The sequence below is a fragment of the Patagioenas fasciata genome, chromosome 4 (genome assembly GCF_037038585.1).
Source record: "Patagioenas fasciata isolate bPatFas1 chromosome 4, bPatFas1.hap1, whole genome shotgun sequence".
Classification (NCBI taxonomy): Eukaryota; Metazoa; Chordata; class Aves; order Columbiformes; family Columbidae; genus Patagioenas; species Patagioenas fasciata.
This window is the reverse complement of record NC_092523.1, coordinates 8,650,712-8,673,886: the sequence shown is the minus strand read 5'-3', so window position 1 is coordinate 8,673,886 and position 23,175 is coordinate 8,650,712. Positions and strand designations below refer to the sequence as shown.

At 39.1% G+C, this 23,175-nt stretch overlaps 1 protein-coding gene across 3 annotated transcripts in view; it reads left to right on the top strand.

The window, feature by feature from the left end:
* The window catches only part of FAM53A (family with sequence similarity 53 member A), a 70,373-nt gene that overhangs the window by 10,766 nt on the left and 36,432 nt on the right, over positions 1-23,175 (top strand). For 2 of the 3 annotated variants that reach the window (XM_065837796.2, XM_065837797.2), the window contains 3 exons: positions 11,173-11,418; positions 18,236-18,290; positions 20,575-21,374. In XM_065837796.2, coding sequence (XP_065693868.1) covers positions 11,341-11,418; positions 18,236-18,290; positions 20,575-21,374 — 933 coding nt within the window. In that variant the 5' untranslated portion in view covers positions 11,173-11,340. The remainder of the gene's footprint in view (positions 1-11,172; positions 11,419-18,235; positions 18,291-20,574; positions 21,375-23,175) is intronic. The other variant, XM_065837798.2, reaches the window with a different exon arrangement.

Sequence of the window (23,175 nt, the reverse complement as noted above, 5' to 3'; positions counted from 1 at the left end):
ACCGAAGGCCCTTCCCCTTCCTTAGCTTTCATTCTTTACCTGGCATTTTTTGACTCAAATAAAATTGAATTAATCTGCCTTAGACTAACTAGTGTGATCTGTAATACCTGTGTACCAATCAGCACCTTGTGTCTGTGTGCTTCCCATGCAGGAGCATGGTTTTTCATTAAGGCTTTGTAGCCTGTAGTATATGGCTAAACTTCACGATCTGAAATCCTAGTGACTTCTATGAATCTGGCAAATGAATCTCTCTGCAGAACTTGCTTGTAGAATTAATGACTCATTCATGAAACATGTGATAGTGTTGAGGTAGCACAGAATGAAAATACTGAGCAGAAGGTTGTCTTTTAGTATTTACAGAAAAAAAAACACGCACACACTGATGTAGTTAAAATAGAGTTCACTGGGTTTTTTCCTGACTTAACAAAGTCATCTCTTCCATGGTCTGACTTGGTTTGTCTCATGAGATTTCTTTTAGTTCATGTAATTGTTACAAATGCTTTTTCTAAATACTTACTGCACTTGTGTACCCCTTGGTTTGCATCTTGACCTCTGGCACAGCGTTTCCTGAATCCAGCTGTTCAGTGCACTGGTGAAGGTGGAATGCACTGACAAACAAAGTGGTTGTCTTGCTTTTGGAATGGTTTGGTGAACTAGAAAGACTTTGGCTGCACAGCTCAGCTGAACTCAGTTTTATTGAAGTACCTTAAGCCTGTCCAGAAGAATGTCCCTGGTGATGCTTCAAGTAATGTTTGAATTGAACGCAGAAAGCACCACAATATTGACATATGTACTGATTTTGTCTTTGTATTTATTTCCATTATTTTAATTGACTTCAATTTGTGTTGTGCTCACACTTGGATTATTTGTGGACTGTTACTGAGGGTTCACATGTAGTAGCGTAATGTGTTAATATCTGTAGTGCAGATCTTTTCAGACACTTCAGCATTTGAAAACTCCTGGGATGTGCAAAACAGAAGTTGGAAACCAGTAATTGAGTTGCTCCTTATTTTGCTGAACTACAGTTCAGGTCAACAACCACAGATTCTTCAAACTAACATTCAGTTTTGTTATTTATAGTGTAATACCTGAGACCTCTTTATGTTAAAGAAAATTTTTGCTCCTTGAAAGCTGTGTGGTGTTTAAGCATTTTTCTGCATTCTAATGGAACAGGTAACTAGATGGGTGTTGTAAAACTTGACGTCTCCCAGTGTGCCACCTCTTGAGGTGGTGTCTCCTGCCTGATGAATTCAAGTTTCTTGAGTAACAAATTACAGATGGTTGGCCACGATTGGGAACAAATTTGGGCCATGAGAGGGAACTGGGTTGTCTGTTATGCACCAGATGTCCTATCTGTTCAATGCATTTCTGTGCTCTTTCAGGACAGATAATGTAGCAGAAAACTTTTAACTACTGTCTGCGAGCCTGCATGCAACTTTACTCTTGCTTAGCACTTCCTGTAATTTGCTTTCATTTTAGACTTTTTTTTTTAATGAAGATGTCTAAAATGTGTATTTGTCATAAACTACTAAAATAAGGACATGTGCATACATGAGCTTATTCAGTACAGTTACACAATGATCTTCTGGAGGGTTATGATTTTGAGACAAAGACTGAAACTTTTCTTGTCCCACTAAATTGGTCATAGTACTTTGTCATGGGGGAGAGATATTACTTGTAGTCTGAAGAATGACAGTAAGGCTCTGGGAGAAGTGTATTTCATGTTACTGTAAGCACTGAGATGTATGGATATTTACAGAACACTGCTAAGCACTGGGGTTCTAAATTTAGCAGCATCTGCAGTTCACCAGCTGTACTATTTACTGAAAAATATCTGGAGTACCATAGGTTCCTTGTTTTTAATTTCCATAGTTGTACGCAAACTACTGTTAGGGAGCCTTCCCTGTGTGCAGATTATAAAGCTCATTAGATCCCTGAAATGCCATGAAGTAGCATCTTAACGTAAGTGCTTTTCACCTGGCCCAAGGCCTCCAGAGAGAACGTGTCGCACTCGGGATCATAAAACAAACCTACTAGTTTGGCTTTTTATTTTGGACAGGGCAACCAGATGTCTGAAACTTTTCAGAATAAGCCTTGAAGGCAAATAAGAGGAGATTTATTAGCTGTGTGTGTTTTGGGAGCAGGATGTATGGGAGGGATTTGGATAAGCCCTCAGCTCCAAGCCCATAGGGTTTAGTGATATAAGAGTACGTCAGTACTGATATTAGTATTTCAGTTTATCATGGGGGAGCAGCAGCATGTGTGGAGTAACCATTGTCATTGCCATACAAGTTAAGGGTTAGTGCTGTATGTTTTTCAGGCCTGAGTGTTTTTAAAGCGTGTGTATGTGCCTTTTTGACTCTTCTCATTTTTAAGGGAAAACACTAAGAGAAAGCAGGTGATACTACATCTTCATTTCCTCCCTGGCTTTTCTTCTCTAGCTGATGGAATGAAGCAAATATTTCAGTAGTAGGGCCAATTAATCTTCATCTGCATGTTGTTTTTGCAAGCCTTAGAGTAAAATAATCTTGTGGGTCTTGTATAATCTGAATCACTTGCTATAGTGGGAGTGTGGTAGGCCTAGGTTGGTGGTATGTGTATTTGTTCAAACACTTATTCTGTGTATGAATTATTATTTATAATGAATCTGAATTTTGAATCTTGCTGGAGGCTTTGTATACTGAAGAAATACTTCCATTGGTTTTAAATAGAATATTTATAAAAACATTATGCAGAGGTGGAAATAACTTGTGCAGGACCTGAGCTCCAAGCTTTCAGTAACGTCATAGACTGAAAGATCCAGTGATACTCCCAAGTGGTGAGTGCACAGTAGGTTTTGTTCTGCTCTACTTAAACAGGCAATAATGCTTAGTTTGAGCTGGCATATTCTTGAAATAATGACTGTTAGCTCATTTAGTTCGTAATTATGGCAGAAGCAAAGGGCTTGGCGTTCATGTGTAAAAAAAAAAAAAAACCTTCATATACGAGAGTTTCTGTTCCTCAACACTTTGCAATGTAGGCTTGTGCTTTCTGCAGTAATGCTGAGAGAAAGAGTCCAAATTGTACATTGCAGTGAGATGACTGGCCATGGGCTGATGGCTCATTCAAATGGAACTCCAAACATAGATGTAAATATCCTTCAGCAAGATTAATGAAATCCTTGCGTGTCATTTAAATAGTTGTAGATTATTTTAGGAAGGAGAACATAAGTAACAGAAGCATCTTGGAAAAGCATCGTGGTGCAGCTCATCCATTGTCCTGCCTGACAAAGATACTCTAGAAGATGCAGGATGACTTCTGTAATGTTAATGTTGGGTCTTCCTTGAGTCTGAAAACGGGTATAAACCTGGATTTATACATGGGTTGAGTTCTTAGCCGTAGTTTTCTGTGGTGACATTTTCCTGGTTTTAATTAGGGATGACCTGGAAAAAGTCTCTTGAGTTTACTTAATTTTATAAACTGTGACTAAGGCTTAACATCCCACATCTCCACTCTTGCTTTGACTTTTTGGAAGGAGACATTCCTCTTAATTTGAAAACAAACCTAAACCACTTGATAGTAACTTGAGGAACAAAGGGTAGTATTTATTACAGACAACGATTTATCATATAACAGAGTAAAATCTTCCGTTTCTAATTGAAAGTTTATTAAATGGTTTGAGGTCTTTATTCTGTATGTGTTTCATCCAAGCTGGATGAATTCTGCACCTGAAGAATGAGAAATCTGTATATCAGAGTATTACCTTTAACCTCTTCCCAGCACATCATCTGCCTGCAGATTTTGCAAACTGGAAACCACCATCTAAAGCCAGGATATCCTCTTGGGTTTAGTCATGGTGCTTCTCCCTGCAGGTTTTCTCCATCTCACACTGAAGCCTTTGAACAAGGTCTGTTTTTTTCAGTCAGAAAACTCAGAGTACTACTTGTTCCCTGTGAGTTCAAGAGATTTGCCAAAATGTGCTGGATTTTGTTAAGTAAAACAGAGTCCAAAGGCTGAATGTGATGGTTGAGGCTTTGCTTCCTTCTCACAGGAGCTCTTGCATCTGAAGTGTGGGAGGTGGAGGAGAAATGAGTGTGGAGGATGCAGCCTTATTTTAGTAACGGTTTATATTGTCACAGCTGTCTCAGTGACCAGTTGGTGTTAGAATGATGATGCTTTAGGGTCAAAACGCAGTGAAATTCTGGACTCCATAGTGATTTTCTGCATTTGAAGTGAGTGGATCTGATACTTCGTCTCTTCTATCTCTGGAAGCAATAACAACCCAAATCCCAGTTTTTCCTAAGGATGGTGGAATATAGTTCTGTCTTGCACAGACAGGTTTTTTGAGCTCTTTATTGCTTGTGCTTCCTGAGCCTGTGGAATATCTGAGAAATGCGACTCCAGTGGCCATCAGTTAATATAAAAGATGCCTTGTAGTGTCTTTTTCTTGTCCCTTTTTGCAGTTTTATGCTGGAGTTGTGGTAACCTTAATCCAGGCTTGAACACTTCATAATATTGAGGCTTCCTTCTAATATAAATTGGCTTATGAAAGCACCACATGGAGAAAGCTGAGAGATTCTGTATCTCAATAAATATCTCTGTAGTCTTTAAAAGAAACTCTGAATTGCAAGGGTTGGAACCAACCTCTTTGGCTTCACTTTAAGTTCTAGCATGTGTAGAGGGTCTTGTTGAGCCCTACCTTATTTTTGTCACTTCTGAACTCTTCAGGAAGAGGAACAACTATTTAAACAGGATTTGCTAGATAACTGTGGTACAATTTCTACAGAATAAAAACTGTGGCTATAAGCCCTACTCTTTCTTCATCCCTTTTGGTCAGAAAACTTTGCTCTAATACACTATTTTTACACTTCCGTGCTAGTTAATTGTGCATTAAGAAAGGTTCGCTAAAGTATAATGAACTGGAAACTGAGGTGTCTAGCACCCGTCCCCCAAAACATTGATGGAGAATTCTATAGCTACAGGAAACTTTTTAATTAAAGATCTGGGGTTTTTTGTGTTTTTTTTTTAAATTTAATTTTATTGTTTTTTGCCTTTGTGGAATTTTGAAAGGTTGCAGAATAACCATTCTGCAGATTAGTGCTAAAAAGGATAGAGACCAAATAGTTCTCTTTAAATGCCTGCTATGGAACCTTTCTGGACTAAAAGTTATTAATAATAGACTTGTGTTACATGGAATGCTTAGCCTCCCTCTGAACTTTTTAGCGCTGTGGCAAATGATGTGTAGTTTTAGAAGTGGAATGTTCTTTTTCCATTTGGAAGCTTGAATTTTGCATTGCAAGAAACGAGACATTATGTAGCTTTTTTTCAGATGGCACGAAGTATTAGTTTACCAGTTTCTAAAAAGTTTGTCTTCCAACTTAGTCTTGCTTCAAGTGTAACTTGGATGGGCCAGGCAATGCCCTGTTAAAACTTGATCAGTTTTGCATGATGTTTCAATTTTGAAATGCTTTGTGGATGCTGCAGAAAGTGCCAGGAGACAAAAAAATCACATCATCTTTCATCTAGAGTCAGTAGCAAAATCATCTAGGTGCGGAGTTAGTACTGCTGGCATGATTACCTGCTTTGGCTTGCTGAAGCAGAGATAATATTTTAAAGGACCTACTTATCCGAATTGGAATTTTGACTCTAGCTAATCCTTTTCTTCTGCTGGGAGCTGGCTAAGTATGTCTTTATAGGGTTGTGGGTAATAAGGGTTCAATGTAGGTCTGAGCAAAGAGTGGGAAATAATATGAAGGAATAGAAAAGGGGGAATGATCCTCTGCGTTCTCACTGGGTAATTTTAGTACCATAGGCATAAAAAATTGAATTGGGATCATCAAGAAACACCTACATTTGTGTTATGGGAAAATCATCTAAAATCTTGTGATCTTTTCTCCTTCATCCAAGATGGAACTTCCAGAGACAGAGGAGAAATTGTTAGAAGTGTTTTGAGCAAATGTAAATTTTCCCAGCGAGATGAGCTGTTGCTGGAACATTTTGTCCTGCAGGATGCAGAGGAGGAGGAGTGGGTTGGAAATGAGTCTGGCTGCCGTACTCTCTGAGAGCCAAGAAGAGATTTTTGAATTGGCTTTATGCTCTTCATCAGGACTCTTCATCTCTTTGAAAGTAGGCTGTCAAACTGGATGAGCCTCTGACATCCTTTAATTGACTGGGGGGCTGGGCAATACATATTTTTAGTCGTCTTCCCAAAAAAGACCTCAGTGATGTCACTGAGAAGATACGGAATTCGTGACACGAGCACTTTTCTTCTCTCTCCACCCTTAATTTTGGCAGAGATTTTACAAGTCATTACTACTTGTGGCTCAACTTTTAAAGAAATAAAAGTTCTCTTCTTTAGTTGTGCTGTAGAGATAGAATAATAAATCTCTGCTTGGACTTGAGAAAGTGTCAGAGAACAAAACTTTAAATCAGAGATAGTGGTGATACTGATTCCATCACAACTCATTTTCCAAATGTGAGGAATGTTAGCTTTGGCTTGCGTTGGGAGTTTGGTTTTTCTATTTTATTTTTTATTACTTTTCATTAGTCTACCTTTCAGCAATAAAAATAACTTCTCTTCCCCCCACCTCTCACCTTTTACCACCCCAGCTTAAGGAGATCCTGGTAAGATTAAGTCTCTCCCAGGACAGAGACTGACTAACATCTTTTGTTATGCATATTTATCTTGGATGGCTCAGCTTTCTCTGTTCTACCTAATCAGGCTCCATAGAGGAGAGTGTGCTAAGGGAAGGATGGTCACAATCTTGTAGGACTTCATCCAACTTGGAGAACTAAGAGCCATTATTATTACCTCAAGTCTTGGAGGATCTTAGTGTTTGGACTTGCATGCCCGGCTCAGCTGCTGCCTGTAGGGATGTGGTGACAGCAGAGGTGTTTTGGGGGTACAGGTTGTACAGAAAGCGGGGCATGTGCTTGCAGAACTTGATTGTGCCAAGATCTCTGCTGCGAGGCAGCTGAAGAAAAGCAAATTCAGCAGAGTTCAGGTTGCTATAACAAGGATGGCCAAACAGTTCCTGTTACTGAAAATCCAATTAGTTTGAAGTGCCAAGCAGTTCAAGAGGGTTTCAGCCTGATAAGCATAGAGGGTGTGATAAGGAGACACTGAAAATGGAAGTTACCTGCCTTCCAGATGTGGAAGGAGAGCATGGCGAAAAAAGTACATAAAATAAATAGCTTACCATCTCTGTGGTTATGTGAGATACATACCACAGCATAGGACCTTGAAAGAAAGAAACAAACACCTAAAAATGTGAAAATACCATTAAGAGTCTTCTGGATTATAAGTCACATCCTTCTAGGAGATATTGAGAGCCAAAAGCTTGTAAGGCTCGAAAATATATATTGATAAAGTTTTAAAATCACAACAGTATAGTGAAGATAAAGTGACTTTTAATCTGTCTCCTAACAACCAATAATAATTAGCAAAGATGAGGGAAATAATTACTAGTAGAGCATAAATAACTTAACTAGAGTGAGCTGGGACTTGGGTCAGTTTGAGTGGTGAGGCTGCAGGGGTGATCTCAGATCCCTTTGAACTGGACAGTTTGACTAGTCAAAGGAGTATGGATTGGAAAAACAGGAGCAAAACGTGTGAACCTTCTTCCTAATTATAGGAGAATGTGCCTGGCTCAGTGTGGGAAATGCTGTAGTTGGACAGGCACCTCGACAAGCAGCATCAGCATCCCACAACATGTCTGCACAAGTGTTTGTGTCCAGTTCATGGTAAACCAGACTGGGGAACTGATCCAGCTGGAAAACAACCTCTCCCAGAAACAAAAGGAAGTGTTTTGGTTTTATCCAACTATCAACATCCCTTGATACAGTTCTCCGTGTTGTAGCAAAAACACTTGTGCTGGCACATTGCTGTGGGCAATGAATAGCCAGAGAAGAAATGTGTTGATGGTTCTGATGGCAGCCAAGGTCTATCAAACTGCAACCTAGAATGGCTTTCGCTGGAAGAAGTGTAATGGTGGTCACATATTTCCACTTAAACATTTGTTATGTTGTCATGAGCAAAAAGGACCACCCAATAGGAGCAGGTTTGTAGTGTAATACAGTTAGTACGGATGTCCACAGCCTGATGGCTTGCTTTGGACCAGTGTGCTGAGCATCTCATGGTGGCTGTGGTGCGCCTTCTGGCTTTGTTTCAGAGTGGATTATTTCTGGTGAGACTGGTCCATGCTGTGAGATAAAGCACATTAAAGGAGGATAAGGAGGGAATTCACTTCTGAAGCTTGCTTCTGGTCTGAACTAAAACTCCTGCTGTTAGGGTTTGTGCTTGGTACTGAGAAATTGAATTTGCTGATGGGGGAAAACAGTAGAAACTGGGAGCTGATACATGAAGGCGGGTCTGGCTAACACAGCTTTTTCACCCTTGTCCCATGGAGCCCTTAAATAGATTTACAAATCTTTCTCAGTGGAGCGTGTGTAATTTTAAAAAGTATTGCAAGTAAGTGTGAGTTGCTAAAAAGAGAGAAGCCTTTTTTTGGAATTCCCTCTTTACTTGTGTTTCAGAACTGGTTGGGTTGCACACAGGAAGGGCCTGCACGGTTGCTACTCTCAAATATTACTTTCAGTAGCTGGTAGGATTTAGGAACCTGGATAACTATACAAGTCAGTTTGATTCTGAAAGTACCATGTTTCTGTGATTTCGTTTGCCTCCCTTTTATCTTCTTATAAAACTGAATGTATTGGGTCATCAACAGAAGATTAATACTCTTCTGTCCATCTCCTTGTTTTATCTTGTATTATGCCAACTTAAAATTTCAGTGAAACGTTTGAATATTAGTATGAAGAACTAATCGAAGTATGAATACATTGTCGTTAACTGATTACAGGTCTAAACCTTTTTCCTCCCTTGTCCTTGGTAGTTTTACTGGTTTTACTTTTTTCCTTGAAGGAAAAACCACGCATTCTTTTATGGCCCTTCCAAACAGAAATATAATTAAGAACCAGCTGAAAAGTTCAGCAGGTGTTTAACAGTAGCCTCTTAGCTGTGGAAATCTTAATCCTTAATATGAATCTGAAGGTCTTTGTGCCAGTTACTAAGCTCCTCAGTTTCAGTATATTTTCTGTCTATATATGGACAAATTCTGACCCTAGTCAGCATTTCTTTTGACTTCTATTCTGGATTTATAGGTCTAGTTTTAACTTCACCAGGTTTAAAAGGGACATGACAATGTTTGGTCATGCTACTCTCAATACTGCTCTGTTCACACACTTGCCAATAAGTTTGCACAGCATTTTGTGAGCTGCACTTTGAAGTGTGCTTACATTGAAAAGGGTAAATGCAACTTCTACTGTGAGTGTATGAGCTTGAGTGTCTTTGATATTCGGCTTGGTGTAATTTCAGAACAAGATGTGGTAAATATTTCAAGGTGCTTTGCTGAAAGATAGGGCACATTCAGTAAAAATAAACAAGTCCAGATACCTGGGCAGCATTGGTTATGGTTGAGGAGCACTTGTAAGCATCATCTCATGGAGCAAATAAAAGTAGATATGAGCATTAGACCAAAAGATGGGGCAGAAATTACAATTGCGGGACAGTTTTGAGGCTAAAGGAGGCTTTTACATGGCAGACTTCTGTAAAGGTGAAATAGTGTATGGTTAGCATATGAAAATCACTTGAGGATGTACTCAAAGGCAACAGGTTTAGAAGATAAACAAATATTACCATTAATACTATTAATATCTTAGTTTTAGATGGGTTTAACTTGGGACAAGGACTCAAGTGGCTTTTTTTTTCTTGTTAGTACTGATTATTTAAGCAGCTGATAAGTAGCAGCATGGAAAATAGTCTGTTTTACGGAAACATTAGGGTTATTTTCTGCTGTTCTTTTCTTGCTCTTTTTTTTACCTTAGACTTTAAAACATAGCAAATGGACATAAGGTTCTGGTCAGAAGCAGTGTTCCTTCCCCAAGGCTCCTGTTGCCTTGTTTAAATTTGTAAATACCTGTGTATGGATCTCTTCCACTTCTTCTATTCCATAAGCAGTCACTGAATACACTTGACCACTTAAATCATAAACAGAAATTATTAATGCATGCTTCTAATGGATCATCAGCATGAGTTGAGGAAAGATGTTTTGATTAACACAGTAAGGCAAAATTATGGGAAGAGGAGTTCATTGAAGACAATGTGAAAAATTGTGATTAATACTAATGTAGGCTTGGTTTTGAAAACTAGATGTGAGTTTGAGATCTGTGGTGAGCCTGAAAGACCTGATGACAGAAGAAGGAAAATGGAGAAGCTCAAGTCCTGTGGGTTTGTTCTGGTTTTTCTTGAGAACTGGAAGAATGAGAAGGATTTGAGGAAAGTACAGAGGTCCGTTTGCTGTGGTAAAAAGAACCAGATAATAAAGACTTTTGGAAGACAGTGGAGAACAATATTGCAGCAGTTATGGGTTCCTGATGCTGAGGAAAGAGAGGGGAAGAAATTATATAGAGGGTGCTTAGGGTAGAAAGAGGCAGCTGGTGAACCTGGTGCTTTTGATTTAGACGACTGCTCACAGAACAAAGGTATCCAAGCTTTTGTCAGTGATGCTTTTACGTGTATGGTAATCTGTCCTGCTTACAAGCTTAAGATCTGGTGTTTGCTGACAGGTAGCAATTACATAACCTTTAAAATAGAAGAACCACAGGGAATATATTAAAAGTAGCTGAGGGTTTGGAAAGCTGGGAAGCGTTTGAGCTACCCACTGCTCCACTCTGCTTTTAAGAAGTGTCTAGTGATGAAACAATGTGGTAGAAGGTCTTAAAATAGCAAAGAGCGTTAAATGTTCAGAACAGGGTGGTAAGTATCTGCATGTTTCATATGTTGTTCTAGTACACCTGGCTAAGGCTTCAGTAGTAGTTTAAATGAGGGAAAGCTTAAGTCTTTCCTTCTGCCTTGGATAAAAATCTGAAGTAGAATCAGTTTAATAATAGGAAATGGCCAAGTAATATCCTGGTCTTGACTATGAATGAGTCTCATCTCCCGTCTGAAGTTGTAATCAATAGTATTCTTTCATTAATAGAGACATATAATCTGAAATGCCAGGCGATAGCATTGGTCACAGAGTGGTTTACTTGCATGAATGAGTGGTCCAAACATGAGTCCTGTTGTCACAACACGAATTGTGATGTACAGAAGAATTTTTCTGACTTTTTCCTTTTTCTGCCTCAATTTTACAGAAAACCAGACATGACACACTGACGGCATTTGGAAATAAACTTTGCGATAAGATGGAAGAATAAATCTCGAGACTCTTAACCAAAGCAAAAATGGCTCATGAGTATTGAAACAAGAGACCGAAGAGCCTCCAACACTTCTGTGTGAGCAGTGGAAAAGGAACAACTACCATGGTAACACTAATAACAGAAAAGCTGCAGAACCAGAGCTTGGATGATCTGACGTGTAAAACGTACAGTATTAATCTGGTAAGGATCTACCAAAATAATACGTAAATGTGAAATGCAAAATAGGTTAAAAGTAACTCGAAACTGCATAACAAATTCAAGAATGTAGATCAGTCAGAATTCGGCTGTTGAAGTTAGGATTGGTTTGCAGGGTGGATAAGAGTTGTAAGGGGAAGAAGTGAAGCTTTAGTGTATGGTTTGTCTTGAAGTGAGGGTTTCTTAATTGATGATCTTTTTAGCCTTCCAGCTTCATTTTAAATAATCAGCAAAAAGCCTGTTATCTTCACAGAATAAAGTTTTCTAATAATTGAAAAGAACTACCAAAACTTCTCAGAATTCTTTTTGTTCCTAACAAAAAGCACAAGTGCTGGTATGTAGTGAAGTTTTCTTCATATAGCCAAGTGCTTGATATCTGATAAGAGTATTTACTTACAGAAGTCACTGACCACCATGTAGGTAACTATCAGCTCTGGGCAGAAGGAGAACAGGTCATCGGGTAAATACACTTGAACTGAAAGTCAGGTTACTGACTATCAGGCGTGTTGATGTTAGTAGATCCTTGTTTTATCAGTGTCTCAGATGCCTGGTGCTCTGGAAAGGGTTGTAATATTTACTGGATTTACTGGATCTGTGGGTATGGTTCAAGCATGTTATTGAGATGCTAAGGAATCTATGCTCTTCACATTTCACTTGTGAAAATGAGATATTATGTCTACTGCAGGGTAAGTAATGCAAAATTGTCTCCTGTCAATTTGGGTCTCCATCTGAGAACATATTTTTCATGTAACACACTAGCCTTGTTTCACTGACTTTAATTGCAGTGGCATCTTGTGTACATCAAACTTCAGGGACACAAAATAATCTGACTAAATGTCAAAGTATTGTTCAACTCTAGTTCTGTTATTTTTATTAAATAATAAATGATGCAAACATTGAACCTGAATCATGCTCAGTTACTTTAACAGCAAGATTCTGCCTCTGTAACTTGTACTTAAGTAGCTGAGCTGCTTCTTTATTTACTGCACAAGTCCAAACCGGGTGAAGCGTATCCTGAATACGATGGAGTTTGAGCACAACCATCTGCAGTTCTCATATGGGAAGTGCATGACCCTTTGTCCAGTACTCTGTCCTGTAAGGATGTCTAATAGTAGACATTAATCAGATGGTTTTATTTTGAGAAGTGTAACAGGTCCATTTAGAGTTCTTCTTATAACTAACTTTTACTCTCTTCACCTTAAATATGTGCTATTTTTGAAAGACATATAGAAGGACTTGGAATAATGTTAACCCTTGTGGAAGTGCTTGCTCAACTTGCCTTTGTTTCAGCTAGCTTGATGAAGCACTTGGGATATGAAGTTTTTAGGGGACTCTACTGTATTCTTGGTCTGGTTTTGGACCAGAGATTTAAGAGAGCAGAGAAAGATGTATCACTGCTTTTATATTCTCTGGAGTTTATACAGGAATGTGTTCGCGTGCTGTAATGTGTTGTGGGTTTCTTGTGTTGTTTGGTTTTGGTGTGTGCGGTGGGTTTTGGTTTTTTGTTTTTAATGTTTTTTACTTTTTAAAATTCTGTCCTTATCTGTACTTACAATAAAACACGGAAAAGAATGAGTAGAGTAGAATGGAAAATGGCAGATGATGTCTCATTAGTTGTTTCATGCACACTCCTCCTCCTCCTTCTCCCCCACCTTAATCTGTCAAATAATTGGTTTTGTAAATGCTTTAGTCCTTGGAGAAAATGCATTCTGAGGCCAGGGACAGGTTCTGTTTATACAAAATTGCAGATTGAAAAAGTGTGGCATTCATGAAGTATGGTGTAAAATTCAGAAGCAAGTGTGAATGAAAGCAACTAGGTTACTCCCTCTTGAAAAGGATTTGTGGGAGCACATGATGGCTTCTTGACTAAAACATCAACCTAAGATTATAATAACCACACTTTTCCACTAGTAAAGACAACTACTAAATTTTAATAAGGGAAAAAGACTGTTAGTGGGGGTCTTGAATCAGCTCTAGCACATTTAGACTTCTTGGCAAGAAGTTCATAGTAATGCTGTAGTTTCTTCTAACAGCAACAGCAATTTACAGCAATTCTAAAATGGTCTGGCCTGCACCTTTCATTACTTGCGTTGGCACAAAGTTCTGTGGGACCATGTGGTGAGTCGTCTTATGAGCTGATGGAGGATTAAGAGTAACCTTTTTTGCCTGGGTTAATGTTAACCCTTATCAGTTTAATGATCCCTTTCACAGTATGTCTGCACTGTACTCGCCATGGGACAAATAGATAAAAGAGCTGGGGAAAAGCTATTCTGTAACACAGCTCAGAAATGAGGGCTATAAAAGAAAGAAAAGTTAGCTCTTTCAAAGCTGTTTACCTCCTAGCTATCTCAGCTGGGCATAAAGACAACATATATAGGACATAATATGGTTTTTCATTTGCGCAACCTGTATGATAACTGAGTACCTTTCTTTTCCTCTTGCCTGAGTATGTTGTAAAACACTGCCTGTAGCTTTTCTTACTGCTTTGTTAAATGACATTCTAATTTTCCAAACTAATTTTGTCAGTACATGCTCATTATGTTGCACAGTCTTGTGCTGCACCTGTCTACAGGAGGGGGAAAAAAACAACTCGGAACACCACCACAATTTGCTTTCCTGCTGTAGAAGCAGGAAGGTTGTCCCAAGCTTTTATTTCAGGTGAGCACTGTAGCTCACAAGGCAGCGTAATATCCCTAGTTGGTTGACTCTCCCTCACAACAGTGGGATGTTCTGCAAGCATATTACTGGTTTCGTGAGTTGACAGCATCATTAAATCAAGTAGTTGGTCTTTATTTCCTTGAACATAAATCTCTCGAACCTTAAGAGTGTTGCAGGTATTTCTGTATGTTCTGGCGAAGCTCGCACTTTTTTGGTATTCATGTAGAAGCTGGTATTGGTTTGTGAAAAGCAGTGTGGGAGATGCAAGAATTCAAGGTCAGGTATTAAGAAGGAAATAGGAGCATCTCCAGGTCAACACTTGTGGAAGGAAGAAGCTCTGTTCTAAATCTGTTCTGTGCATGTGTCTCTTCATGAGTTTTAATTTTATAAAGCTGACTTGTGTTGGAAGGCTTAGAATTGGGCTGACTTCCTTGCATGGAAGGCGACTTGCTGAAAGACTTGAGGGCTGAGCCTAAGATGTGACTTGACTTAATCACTTCTTCACATTCTGAAAAAAAAGTCAAATACTTCTTACTCCTTCATATCTAGTCATATTTGAAGGATATTTGGTAGAGAGATGGAGGTCTGGTGTGGCCTATTCAAACAGTGAAAGTCACATATTATATAGATGGTGGTGGTGAAGTTAGTACTGGAATAATGAATGCTGACCTTCCTGTGGCTTGGGAAGAATGCTGAGAAATTGAAGAAATTCAAACATACGTAAAAACCAGAGAAATAAATTTTAAAATCATAAAGATCAAGAAGTCATTCTGAGAATAATGAGGATAGTATAGGCCATGAAGTCCTTCATGTGGTTGATTGAAGTGTATGTAGAATAGCCAGAACTATTTTTGTTATAGTTGGGTCCTCACTAGCAAAAAGCCCTTAAACTTGTGATGTAAACTATAATTAATTAGTAGTCTCATTTGTGTGCCTGTTGCATTTACTCAGTTCAAGACTAGGTTTCTTTTGAAGTGAATATTTTAACAAAAGAACAGTTACTAAGACTCAGTAAACCAATTTAAACTTGCAGCACTGTCCTAAATGTCATAACACGCCATTTCTTTTGAGCGTAGTCTCTCCAAATGCACAAAAGAGGTTCTGCGTTCGAACAAGCATTTCAAAATACACCCACTTTCTTGCACGAAGCAAACAATTCCAACCTTAGGTGGAACTTGTGGTTTCATTGTTTTGCTTGTCTCTATCTTGAAAAAAACGTGCTTGCCTCTTTTTTGTGAAAAGTTCCCAAGAGGCATCAGATTTTGGTGCCTTTTTAAACATCCGTTCAGAAAGCAGTAGTTGGAACATGGACATGCATGACCTCTTGATTTCAGGAAAATTGCCTTGTTGAATAATTTGGCCTTATTCTGAGGAAGATTTCCTTCACACAGAGGGTAGCAGACTTCCCTGTTGAGGTTATTTTCTAGTATAATTTAAAAAAAGCTCTTAATTGAGGAAGCTTCAGGAAGCTCATAGCACAAAGGGGGAGGGTAGAGTGTGGCCAGCCCAGGGGAGCTGATAAACTGGTTCAGTGCCCTGTGACAGTAATATCTAGTGGGACTTCTGCCATGTGCTATATAGATAAAAAGATCCTCCCTCCTATAAACAATTTACAGCTTGATAGAGTCAAGTCTGGACTTCCAAACATCATTAAAATATACTGCCAGGTAGTGTCTCAAAGTATGTTTAGTTCCAGTTATAGAAAGCCAAGGACATCTCATAAAGGAGATTCTTTATTCTCCCTTTAGTCATCCTTGGGCCTTTACTGGAAATGGTGCAGCTCACTGTCCCTTTTCTGTGGGTGGTGTCAGGTGTGACATTCTTAGTGAGGGTTTTTGGTCTCAATCTCCAAAGAATTAGCACTTTTTTGTAACTTCACAGGATTCTGTGTAAATGATCACTTAAGAGAACAAGTGGTAGTTGTAGTGTGTCTGCTTTCTCGTAGAATTGAGTACTGAATTCACTAGAAGCTGATCAGAAATGGCTATAAGGACGGGGCTGCTGTCTGCATTAAAGAACATCACTGTCATTCTCTGTAGCATGAATAGTCTGTGTGTATGGTCCCACTTTTTCCATGTCCCCCTTGAAAAATGCTCTCAGTGCTTTGCAGCCGTCAAAAGTGTAGTAGTTCAGTCTCTACCTGATAGACAAGGCTTTTTAAGGTGGCTAAAGTGCAGGTAATTAAATAACTCGGACATCTGATGAGGAGCTTCTTAAAGATGCATTTGGCTAAAAACTATTTGCAAAAACTATAAATCAATCTCATAATTGCCACAGGGGATTGTCCTGAGGTTCTGTTCCTTCTAAGCATCCAAGATCTTTGCCAGTGTGAACAGTCTTTTAAACATCCCTATTATGACGATTAAGTCATTCTTACTGCCCTTTTCCATGTGGTTCAAGATATATTAGCTTTAAAACTTTTTGGCATGGAATTCTGTTCCAAAAATATACTTCTTTTAGCTATTATCTGACAGTTGAATAGGCTGGTATTGTCTCTCACTTGGAGAAAACTGGGGAAGGAGGAATTGGTTGAATAACCTTATCTTTAAGTTTCTAATTTGTTTTTTTTCTCCTTTAGGGATGGCTGAAATGTAATTATCGTTACCTAAATGTGCTACAGATACCTTAGTATCCATTTAGAGTAAACGATTGATACTAGTTTTTTAGATGTGTGTGGTATATAACTGGCAACTACAGTTCTGAAAAGCAAACTAGAGAAAGTGATTGCTGCTCCTGCTGTCAAGTTGGAGACTTCAGAAGGTTTGAATAGGGCTAATTAGCTATGAATCTGATAGAGATTCAGCCTCGGAGTTCTGTTATTTACTTAAAGTAGCCTTCTTTAAAAACAAGTTATAAATGCATCTACAGATGCAAATATAAAGGAAAAATGAAATGGCTTGTCTCATATGCAGACATTGATTTTAAAAAAGAAGATTAAAAATCTAATTGCTGCCCTATTCTTATGTGTTCCATTATTTCCTACCTCTAAAACAATAACACCAAGGGAATGTTACCATAATTTAACGTTTGTCTTGTATGTGGGGCTCAGGGATATAAAGTTGTCACCAGTGCTCTGTGTTGATACACAGCAAGAAAGAAAAGCTTTGTAGCCCAAGCATGTTTGTTTAAAAATTGACTTTGTATCTGGAAAGGAAGTGTATGTACAATGCTATCTTCTTTGGCTATACACAAAAAACAATGTTCACATAAATTGTGTTGCTCTCTTCTTAGAGAAATCTTCCTTTCCATCCTGAGGTGACGATGGGGGAATAAATAATGGCCTTTGGGCTCTGATGGAGCCTTAAGCAATTTATTTATAACTCCGCTGTAGGAGGCTGGGTAGCAAGGTCTATTTGTTTGAGAAATCTAGACCCTTTGTAGTAACGTTTTCTAGGTAAAATTAGCTATGAAAATGGAAGACATTCTGCATTCAAACTTGTCCTACTGTGCAGATGCTGCTGCTGAAGCTTAATCATAAATTTTGAAGCCACTTACGCACAAATTTAGTTTTAAGTGTGGCTTTTGCATTGTTTCTGAGTAGCGAACCATCACCAATAAACTCTTGGTTTCAAAAACTGTCGGTCTGCAAAAGATTTTAATGGCTTTTGTACTTGTAAGAAATAAGAAAACATTACCCTACATTGATTCTTAAGAAAATGTAAAATACTAGCAAATCTTAATTTGTTCATTCTGGGGACCCTTGAGAGTTTGTATATTTAATTTAGATCAAGCTATTCCTGCCTCTTAGTTTAAGGTGAAGGGTATGTTGCTTTTCACCCTTAAAATTGAAAGTAGGCACCCAACTGTCACCCTGTAACTTCCCCTCCACTGAAATTTTATCAAAACTTTTCCATTAAGGGTGAATTATCACCTTTAATTTTGCTGTTTATTCGCATGGGGTGATGTTGCAACTCTTGAAACAGTTTGGTACTCAGCAGTATATCAGAAAACATTACAAATAGATGCCAGAGGTTTTGTTTAGAAAGATCAACTGTTCAGGAATTTCTTCCGCATACCCAGCAAAACCTCGTCTTTTTAAAGACGTGGTTGAATGCACATATAGGGAAACTGAGAACCGCATGCAGTTTCCTTGGTGTATGCGCTTTCGCACAGTTAAAACTTATTTTTTTCTGATTAATTTCAGTACTCATCTGAGAAGCTGAACAAAAGTGGCAGCTTGTTCCCTTTCGAAATCAACGGTAAGTTCTTCAGAACCCTCAGCTGTGTTTTACTGAGGTAATTGGTGTAGCAAGCAGCCTTTCTTTTGTAAATAAGGTGAGGGGGATGGAGCATGCTGCTGTAGAGCCTGCTGGTTTAAGCTGGTCTTTGAACAATACTGGGAATAGCTGGTTGTTAGTTTTGTACTTGTGATCTGCTTTGCATAGTAAAAGCCCTTGTAACACTTGTTTTTGGTTGGGTATCTGCTATAGTGCACAGAAGCAGAGCAGTGCTGGTTTGCAACCAGCAGAAAGCTCTCACATCTTCACACACCTCCTTACATCTTTGCCACATAGAATATCCAGCTTGATGCCAACCACTAATTGAGGTCCAGTGCGCTCATACAAGTGTTATTTGCTTTGGCAAATACGAGTAAATCATATCTAGAAAAATGAAAATGCTAGTTATTCGTGTGTAAACTTTATACTGCTTTATTGAAGGATGGACTCAAAATTTTCCATGTTCTGCTGTGTCTTTAAGTGTGGAGGATTTCTATTTGCGCAATGGGATTCCTCCTAAAAATGTGAATCTTGGTTTGTGTGAGGTTTCAGAGGGAAATGGTGTTTTATCTGAAATACCATTACTATGTAAACAGTTAAAACACATGTGCAACTCTTGTTGCCTTTTTTTTTTTTTAAACAGCAAACTTTAAATCAACTTCCCAGCCTGGGAGAAAGCTTCCTAAAGATCTGTTTAAAAATCAAGCCAGTCCTAGCTAGGAAATTGTTCTACAGTAAATGCTAGAAGTTTCAAACATTATCTGGATCCTATTGTGTTTGCTATTTTACTTGCATTGAATTATGGATGGTCCCTGCCTTGAAGAGCTTACATGCTTAAGGCAAAGCACAGTATGTGGTTGTAGCCATCTGAAAGAATGGAGGAGGAAGGACAGAGGAATTCTAATAAAACATGTTGTTTGAATAGGCCAGCTGTCTGCACAGCTAAATGATTTTGAGACAATGGGGTGTTCTTTAAATAAGATCCAAAAACAGGATAATCCATGACATACTTTGGGCATGGAACATGTACAGCTATTTGAGTTTGCAACTTTTAAAGCTACTCAGCAAATCTTTTATCTGTTGATTACTCTAAAACTTAGTTGAGACAGCCAACTATAAGAATATACAAGTATTTAATGTTTAGGCTATATCTAGGTTCTGAAAATAGGCATAGGGGAAAAACTTGATATTTTAAATACTCCTTCATTAAAGCCAGGATAAGTGGAACTTACTCAGCTAATTGGTTTAAATTAGCAGATTTTCTAACCAAGCATGAAGCACTGTTAACTGGCCAACAGTTTTGCTGCTTTTCAATTTGCAAATCCAAAGTCTGCTGTAGTTCTTACACTTCATTGTATAATGTGGAGGAACAGCTGTAAAATGTGCAGAATGTTCTCAAAGAAATGCTTTACAAAAGAGTGAGAGGCTTCGCTGGCAAACAGCTTTTAACCCAGCATTGCCACTTCAGATGAGAAGTTGTGCTCTATGGGTTATATCTATATTCACAGTAAAACTTGCAGGAGGTTCTTGAAGGATACTCGCTTCATCTTATACATTGAATTAAGAATTTTTTTCCCTATGCTCTGAGTATGAGCTAAAAAGGAAACAAACAGCAAAAAAAAAAAAAGGAAACAAAAGGCAAAAAAGGAAACTGCAGTCTGATTTAACTTTGTGCTGTTCCTAATTTAAACTAAGGCTTCTCACACCACAAAGTGTGAATGCCCATCTTTGAAACTTTTCTATAATAAGGTGTTCCTAATGGAAAGGCATAACAGCCAAATGAAGGACAGCAGTCTATGAAGAGATTATCCTGCTCTTTTATTTTAAAAAAAAAAAAAACTTCAGTGTTCTGTGGTGGGTTCTCATGTTACTTGTTAATCCATCTTGGTTATACCTTTGGTTGTTCACTGTTACAGGTTTTAATTGTGGTATTTGCTAAGCGCTAGGAAGCAGGTAAGGACGCTATTCCTGTTGCTTGCTAAGAAACACAGTGCTGCAATATTTTGATATGCAGAAGAAGAATTAATAAGGTACATACATACAGGAATTCCTGGATTGGCTCCTGAAATTCTTTGGTCTTCATGTTTTTTGAATTTTCTACTTTTTTTCAAAACAAATGTTACATAGTGTGAAATTTTTACTAAGAGCTGGGTATTTGTGGCTCGTGCTTCTAAGCTCGAGTTTGATTCATGATTTTACATTAAACGAGGTTTAAAACAAATTGTCTCCTTTGCATCTTTCACCTTTACCTTTCTTTCGTTTTCAGAAGACAGTCCTTGGAAAGCTTTAAATGGGGGTTGCCCGATTCAGACTGACACAAGGAATTCAGCTTACCCTTTCCCAGTGTGTGCGTTCAGCACCGGCACTGCCAGCAATGGCAGCCTGCAGTGGCAGCAGGAATCTTCCAGTACATCTATGGTGTCCGGATGGATAAGTGAATTAAACCTTAATGAAAACTCGGGTCAACCCTTGGCGCCACCAACAAAACGCCACTGTAGGTCCCTCTCGGAGCCTGATGAGCTGGCTCGCTGTCGGTCACCGTGGAAGCCTGGAAACTCAAAGGTTTGGACTCCTGTGTCAAAGAGACGGTGTAATAGCGGTGGTAGCGCTACCTTGCAACGCTGCAACAGCCATGGAAGTGCAACCTTGCAGAGAAGCACAAGTATCAGCCTGCCACAAAACATACTGTCGCTAAATAACGTCTTCACCGTCACCAGCTTCAACACGTCGCCGGTTCCCAGACCTTCCTCTGCCAGCAGCGGCTTTGTGGACAGCAGCGAGGGCAGCACGGGCTCCAGCACCCGCTGGAATTCCGGAGGCCCTTGTGACTTTAACCCAAGGCGCCGCCTCTCCCTCTCCCAGGAGCACATCACCGAGACGGGGAATCTCTTGCCTTCAGCCAACAGCACTCCCACCTCCACACCCGAGCTCAGCCGGCGGCAGGGCCTGTTGAGATGCCGCTCGCAGCCTTGCGTTCTGAACGAAAAGAAAAGCCGGCTAAAGCGCAGACGGGAGGAGGATGTACGATGGAACAGACCATCGTTAGACTTTTTTAAAATGACACGGGTGAGATTTTATTTTCCTCAGTGTGTGAGGGGAACTATTGCAGAAAGGCTATTTCTAGATAAACCGCATTAATTTGTGGTTGTTAATTTGCTTCTGTTCTCGTACTGATACATATTGCCTTCAGCAGTACAGTAGGATGCTTATTCTTGCCAGTGCTTTACCCTGTAGCAACTTATTTACTCTTTGCTCCCAAAGCCCAGTTTTTGAAGTCCAGGCTACTTGATATAGAGTACAAAGAGCTATGGAAAGATGCTTGGAGCAGAAGCCAAAGAAAAATGGCTTGTTTTAAAAATGCAAGGAAGCCATGGGGAAGAGGGGTAGACAGGGTAGCAAAAAAAGTTATACTGCTGTTGCTTGAGAACAGCATATGATGATTTCTAAGTCATCTTGGTGGAAATCTGTTTGGTTTAGTGTCCCTTCACTGTTTGAGTAATTCCATAAAGCTAAATAAGAACATCAAACCCCTACATAAATGAATTGACTAAAGAAACTGCTAATGAGCAGCCAGAAATAGTGTTCCAATGTGGTAACTGCAGATGCTCCAGCTCAATGGAGAGGTGTTTTACATTAGTTTTTCAGAATTGGGCTTCCCTCACATGATAGTAAATGTGCTGATTTTAAAAACTAGTAGCAATGAATTTGTGCCTGCACTTTGTGTGTAATACAAAAGCACGTACACAGCTCATTTTTCAAAGCTTCATTTTCAAAGCTTCATTTTTCAAAGCTTCTGTGTTCACAGAGGCAATGGCTACAGTTTAAAACTGAAGAAGGTCCTTTAGTTTCTCTAGGTGTAAAACTGAGTCTTACATTATGGTCAGCATGTTATCATGCTTATGATGACACACACCTGCTGCCTTCAGGAGATACCAGGTGTGGGAGATTTGTGTGAGTAGTTTAATGGGGAGGAGACAGTTTGCAGAAGTAGCAATGAAAACAGAAGGAAAAGGAAGCTCTGCACCAGTGTCTCTGCATTTGTTGCACTGTGCAAAAGCCAACCGGAATAGAATGGGGCTCTGGCTAAAATGTCCAGTCTCTGGTACCTTGGCATTAGTAGGTTTTACACAGAAATGTGTGGGCAAAAATACTAGTATGATACTGAAACTAGACTATCTACTGGTGGATATTCACTGAGTTAGCTGGTTCATGTCCACTTTGCTTGGCCAAAAGTCTGACATGTGTCCTTCTCCTATACGTTTGTAAGACAACTTAAAGGATTTTCTTCTTTAAACATACAGCTTTTTTTGATGAAGCTTTGGGGTAGGTGATAGGACAGCAAGTCAATAAGCAAGCAAATAATTCTGTATGGCAAGGTGGTAACGAGTTCTGTTCTAGATATGACTGGGCAGTGTTCTGTGTTTGGTTAAGATGCAAGTTTACTAGTTAGCTAATCAGATCTTTCCAGTTTCCCTGTGTTAATCACTGCTGAGATTAGTTTGCTAATCTACTCCAGAAACATTAGCGGATTTGCCTTTCAACTGTCTGTGCGGTCTTATGTAGGTTTCTTTATTTAAACAGAATGTAAAATTTAAAACCTGCTGGTTTCTTGGCTAGACTTGCTGCTTGAGTTCTTCAAACTCTAGAGCTCAGATACAGTATTTCAGACTGGTTAGAATTATTTCCATTGATCAGATGTCATACCTTCTAAATAATCCATGTAATAGTGTGTGTGGAGCAGACCTGATGTAGCCCATGTCTACAGAAGTATTTTTAGCTGTTTAGACTTGCTGCGGAATTGAAGAGGACATGAAGCTGATATTCAGCCAGTCTTAATCACTTTTTCCTGTAAGACCTATTCTGAAAT